This window comes from Pyxicephalus adspersus, chromosome 6 (assembly GCF_032062135.1).
Source record: "Pyxicephalus adspersus chromosome 6, UCB_Pads_2.0, whole genome shotgun sequence".
NCBI classification, from domain to species: Eukaryota; Metazoa; Chordata; class Amphibia; order Anura; family Pyxicephalidae; genus Pyxicephalus; species Pyxicephalus adspersus.
This window is the reverse complement of record NC_092863.1, coordinates 107,556,168-107,561,672: the sequence shown is the minus strand read 5'-3', so window position 1 is coordinate 107,561,672 and position 5,505 is coordinate 107,556,168. Positions and strand designations below refer to the sequence as shown.

Genomic DNA, 5,505 nt, shown 5'->3' with positions numbered 1-5,505 from the left:
CATCATGGAGGAAGAGCCTGCCCAGAGGAGAGATCAGAGAGCTGGTAACCTGGGGAGGGGTGTGGGGGTAACACAGTGACCCTGTATATGGATTTTACTCAACACATTATCTGCTATGAGATAAACATATCTGAAGGTAAATCAGGAATTCAGCATTTCTGTGACAGATCTGAGGATTATTTCCATCCCTATATCAGTGCTCACTGTGCTGGCATTCTAACATTGGGGCAATGAGACAACCATACCAGAATCCGGGCTGGGTATGGGGAGGCTAACTAGGGAATTACCCGGGAATCTGCCTTCTCCAGAGCTCAAATGATGGAATGGAAGGGGCACAGAGAATTGGAACCAACACTTCATAGATGTCTAGGACCCCATTTTGTCCAAACCATCAATGACCCTAATTCTACCACCAAAAAAACCTATCTGCTTTCTGCAATGACAGATCACCCCCAGATCACTCTCATGACTTGGAATAATTAAGGAAATATTTTATCTCTGTTAAGATTTAGGTCCAGCTCCAACCCTCATGATGCTTTTTAGCTCACTGAGTATAGAGGTCTGAGTGCCAAATCTGGAACGCTATGTGCTGTGACCCCCCAGTGATTGCATGGAATACGGCTGATTTACCAACAAATCACCGGCTGTTCTTTTATAAGAGTGAATTATTCTCTCACAAAGAACATTTCACAGCTTAGAATACACCAGGCTTGCTTATTCACCTTGATAAGTGAACAGAGAAAATGAATTTAGTAAATGAGCACAGGTCATGGTGTAGTATGTGCTCAGCCTCCTGTCCAGCCTTCCTTGTTGTCGGAGTATATTTGGAATTATCCAAAGTGAGGGTTGTGCTGGAGGGGGAAATAGTGAGGGCAGGGGCAGAATTCTCCCCTGTAATGTAGCTATAAAAGGCCACAGAGCCAACAGACAACATCCAAATCAATCTGTAAGAATTTTCCTAATGACAAAGGTCCTAGATGCCATAATTTTAGAACGTGAGAAGTAGATCATCTCCAAGTAAAGCTCTCCATATGCATATCTATCTATCTATCTATCTATCTATCTATCTATCTATCTATCTATCTATTGTGAGGGGTTAAGCTCAGGATCGCCTTTGCTGGGGTCAAAGGACATGTGTCTGATTCATGCAACTCAGATCACACACCGAGTATAAGTGTGAAGCTGACTTGTAGTCAGGTTTTTTTGAAGGTTTCAGATAAAATAACAAAATAGCACAAGAAAACCTTGCTTGTCCGGCACTTACTATACATCTGACGTTCCTGTCTATCAGCTGGAGAGCTTCTCCCTGTCAGCTTCAAACAAAGCTTTCAGCAACCTTCTGCTCACTTTTCAGCTCACTCAACCAGACTGACTTTCTAAGTCTCTCAGCCGAGCTCCCTTACAGACCGACTGTCTGTGTCTCCAGCAGAGCTCACTCACACAGTCCACCTGGCTGTGTCTTCAAACAGAGCTCTCTCCAAATAGAGCTACACTGACACAAACCCCTGTCTGTGTCTCTCCAAGTGCTGCAGATGTTTGCCATTATACTGGACATCATTTCACTAAAATGTATTCACTTCATTGGGAATATTTGCCCCATCATGAGCACTTCATTAGCGATTTATTGCTTTGGTTTTCACTGTTTAAAATTAATTACCCGCAACCATCACCACAGCCCTCCGTATTACAGCTGTCTATGAGACACTTTTATTTATATATAAATTGTGTGTATGAGAACACCAGCCCACATAGGGATACGAGAAGACTTAAGGTATTGGGGGGGTTGGGTCAGAAACCTCAAAATGAAGAAGCCGAGCTCTGTAAGAGAAAAGCTAGTATGCTCGGTTCCCTTGTACTCTTATTATACTCATCAGGATTTCTCACAACCATCATTACCATCTATGAATTAAATGTATGTGTATGTACGTGTGTTTCAGAATTTGCCAGTAAAGATGGTAATGTGATCACTATAGCACCAATTGATGAGCATATGGTCTGTGAATATTCCACAAAGTCCAAAGTAGCCCCAACATCATCCAGCAATACTCCCGCAACATTCATCTCTCAGAATGGGACCTGCACCACTCTACAATCAATGCTGATATATCTTAGAATTGCAGGTAATGGTCTCCTCGGGGGTGGGGCTAATTGTACATATTAAACATATTCAGAGATATAGGAGACGATACAGGGGACAATTTTCTATCCGATGATCCCGTGTTGTATGTCACCGATATATAATGCCTCTTCTTTATTTCCTCTGACAATGTTGCAGCAGCAAACAAAATAAAGAAATGAGTTGTCTGTCCTCTGCTCAGCAGATTGCAATGTCCCCAGGTTCTCTTTAGCAGTGCAGATTCCAATACAAATGCATATTTCAGCATGACCAGCAAATACACTGAGACTGAAACAGATTTTACAGTATATGCTGCAGCCAATTAGTCTGACTGACTGTCTGACTTCCCATTGTCTCCCCTGTCCACTTGTCTGGGTTCCTGGTCTTCGGTCAGTCCTCCCCAGATGCCCCCTTTGCGCACACAAGTCCTGGGGGGAAACTGTGTGCTGGGACGGCGCAAAGTGCCCAAGCGGGGGCTTACTTAAGGTGAGGAGTGCAGAATTAGATCGGGGGATTGCTTGGTGAGCAGAGGAAGAGAGGTTTCTTACATCAGGTTATAGATATTACATATTTCCAGTTTCTCTTATTTCTGCACAAATACAGCTCGGTGTAGTTTGAATAGGTTAGGACCAAATAAAGCCAAATATAGGAGTAACAACTCAAGTGTCAATGTGTGCATGGATTGATCCCTCAGGGTTCTGTAACTTGTGACCAGTACCAGAAGAAATAATGACCATTGTGACCAAACCCCACTGCGCAGGAGAAGTTTAACAGAAAATAAATTAAAAAAAAATCATTCATTGTAGTGTATAAAAATCATTATAATTGGAGAAATGACCGGCAGGAGGCTGCACCGCTTGCACGTTGGTATTGAATACTGTTACAACTTGTAAGAAATTTCTCTTGATGAATGTTTGTCACAGGAGGAGAAGCCAGGAGAGATTGTGGCACCATTGGTAACTGGAGACTTTACAACCAGACAGAACAAGGTAATACAACTCATTATTACTGATGGTCTCCATTGCCCCATATTGCAGGGCGGACTCTCCTGTGTCTTCTGTATTGATCACTAATGATGGTCCCTGTTTCCTATTTTAGGACTGTCTCTTAGATGTCTGGATCTTTGGATCTACATCAATAATAAGTGTTATTTCCTCTCTGAGACACAGAAATCCTATTCAGAGAGCTCCAAAGATTGTGCAGAGCGCGGCTCCAGACTGGCCCAAGTGAAGGAAAGCAACATGAAGGTCAGTTACCAGGTGTGGCGTTGGGAAGGAGCAGATGGTGGTACACGGGAGACATAAAAGAATATCCAATGATCTAAGGGGAACTAACAAGAAGCATTATTCATTTCATCTCTATTATTTGAGAAATGAGGAGCTATTGGCATAATATAATAGCAGTGGCCACGCTCAGTCCTGCACAGGTCATGGTGTAGTATGTGCTCAGCCTCCAGTCCAGCCTTCCTTGTTGTCGGAGTATATCTGGAATCATCCAAAGTGAGGGTTGTGCTGGAGGGGGAATTAGTGAGGGCAAGGGGTAAATTCTCCCCTGAAATGTAGCTATAAAAGGCCACAGAGCCAACAGACAACATCCAAATCAATCTGTAAGAATTTTCCTAATGACAAAGGTCCGAGGTCCCTTTGCTGGGATCAAAGGACACTTGTCTGATTCATGCAACTCAGATCACACACCCAGTATAAGTGTTAAGCTAACTTGTAGTCAGGTTTATTTGAAGGTCGCAGATAATATAACAAAATAGCAAAGGAAAACCTTGCCTGTCCGGCACTTACTATACATCTGACAGCAGATGGTGGTACACGGGAGACATAAAAGAATATCCAATGATCTAAGGGGAACTAACAAGAAGCATTATTCATTTCATCTCTATTATTTGAGAGATGAGGAGCTATTGGCATAATATAATAGCAGTGGCCACGCTCAGTCCTGCACAGGTCATGGTGTAGTATGTGCTCAGCCTCCTGTCCACCCTTCCGTGTTGTCGGAGTATATCTGGAATCATCCAAAGTGAGGGTTGTGCCGGAGGGGGGAATAGTGAGGGCAGGGGCAGAATTATCCCCTGTAATGTAGCTTTAAAAGGCCACAGAGCCAACAGACAACATCCAAATCAATCTGTAAGATTTTTCCTAATGACAAAGGTCCGAGATGCCATATTATTAGATTGTGAGAAGTAGATCATCTCCAAGTTCAGCTCTCCATATGCATATCTATATATCTATCTATCTATCTATCTATCTATTGTGAGGGGTGAAGCTCAGGATCGCCTTTGCTGGTGTCAAAGGACATGTGTCTGATTCATGCAACTCAGATCACACACCGAGTATAAGTGTTAAGATGACTTGTAGTCAGGTTTATTTGAAGGCTGCAGATAAAATAACAAAATTGCAAAAGAAAACCTTTCCTGTCCCGCACTTACTATACATCTGACGTTCCTGTCTAACAGCTGGAGGGCTTCTCCCTGTCAGCTTCAAACAGAGCTTTCAGCAACCTTCTGCTCACTTTTCAGCTCACCCACCCAGACTGACTTTCTGAGTCTCTCAGCCGAGCTCCCTTACAGACCGACTGGGAAGATGGCAGCAAAGAGTGAGTTTCATGGGTCTGGGGGGAGATATACACAACTCATTGGTGTGATGCCATGTCTCCTCTTCTTCCACATAAGTGGTGTTATTACTTGTTATTATATGGAAGGCATGGCAGACCTCCAGACCTATTGGACGTCTCCTATGGCTACTATCCTAGTGAAGATCTCATTTTAAAGTCCTTTTATGAAGGCTTTCTCTCCGTGCTGCTGTATAGGCACTAGTAATCCATATAAAACCCTACTATGACCCCATTCATCTGTAATGGGGCTGAACATGCTATATTTGTGAAGTTCCCTCATCACATCATGTGTGTGCACCAAGCTCAATGGCACATTCAGAGGAACCTGTGGAAAATTTGCCCCATGGTCTCCTCTTTCTTCCTCCCACCCTATTTATTGCTCAGTAACAATGACTGTATGAATTATTTTACAGACCACACTGATCTGTGAGAGATCCAAAGAGATCACAGTGATCTGTGAGAGACCCTGAGAGACCACACTGATCTATGAGAGAGACCCTGAGAGACCACAAAGATCTGTGAGAGACTCTAAGAGATCACACTGATCTGTGAGAGACCCTGAGAGACCACATTGATCTGTGAGAGACCCTAAGAGACCACACTGATCTGTAAGAGACCCAAAGAGACCACAACAATATGTAAGAGACCATGAGAGACCACACTGATCTGTGAGAGAGACCCTGAGAGACCACAAAGATCTGTGAGAGACCCTAAGAGATCACACTGATCTGTGAGAGACCCTGAGAGACCACACTGATCTGTGAGAG

The 5,505-nt window shown here is 43.4% G+C and overlaps 1 protein-coding gene across 1 annotated transcript in view; it reads left to right on the top strand.

Moving 5' to 3' along the window:
- The first annotated feature begins 2,079 nt into the window (after window positions 1-2,079).
- LOC140332357 (C-type lectin domain family 4 member M-like) overlaps window positions 2,080-5,505 on the top strand; it is a 26,877-nt gene continuing 23,451 nt past the window's right edge. The window contains exons 1-3 of the mRNA XM_072413628.1: window positions 2,080-2,120; window positions 3,040-3,105; window positions 3,215-3,363. Coding sequence (XP_072269729.1) covers window positions 2,096-2,120; window positions 3,040-3,105; window positions 3,215-3,363 — 240 coding nt within the window. The 5' untranslated portion in view covers window positions 2,080-2,095. The remainder of the gene's footprint in view (window positions 2,121-3,039; window positions 3,106-3,214; window positions 3,364-5,505) is intronic.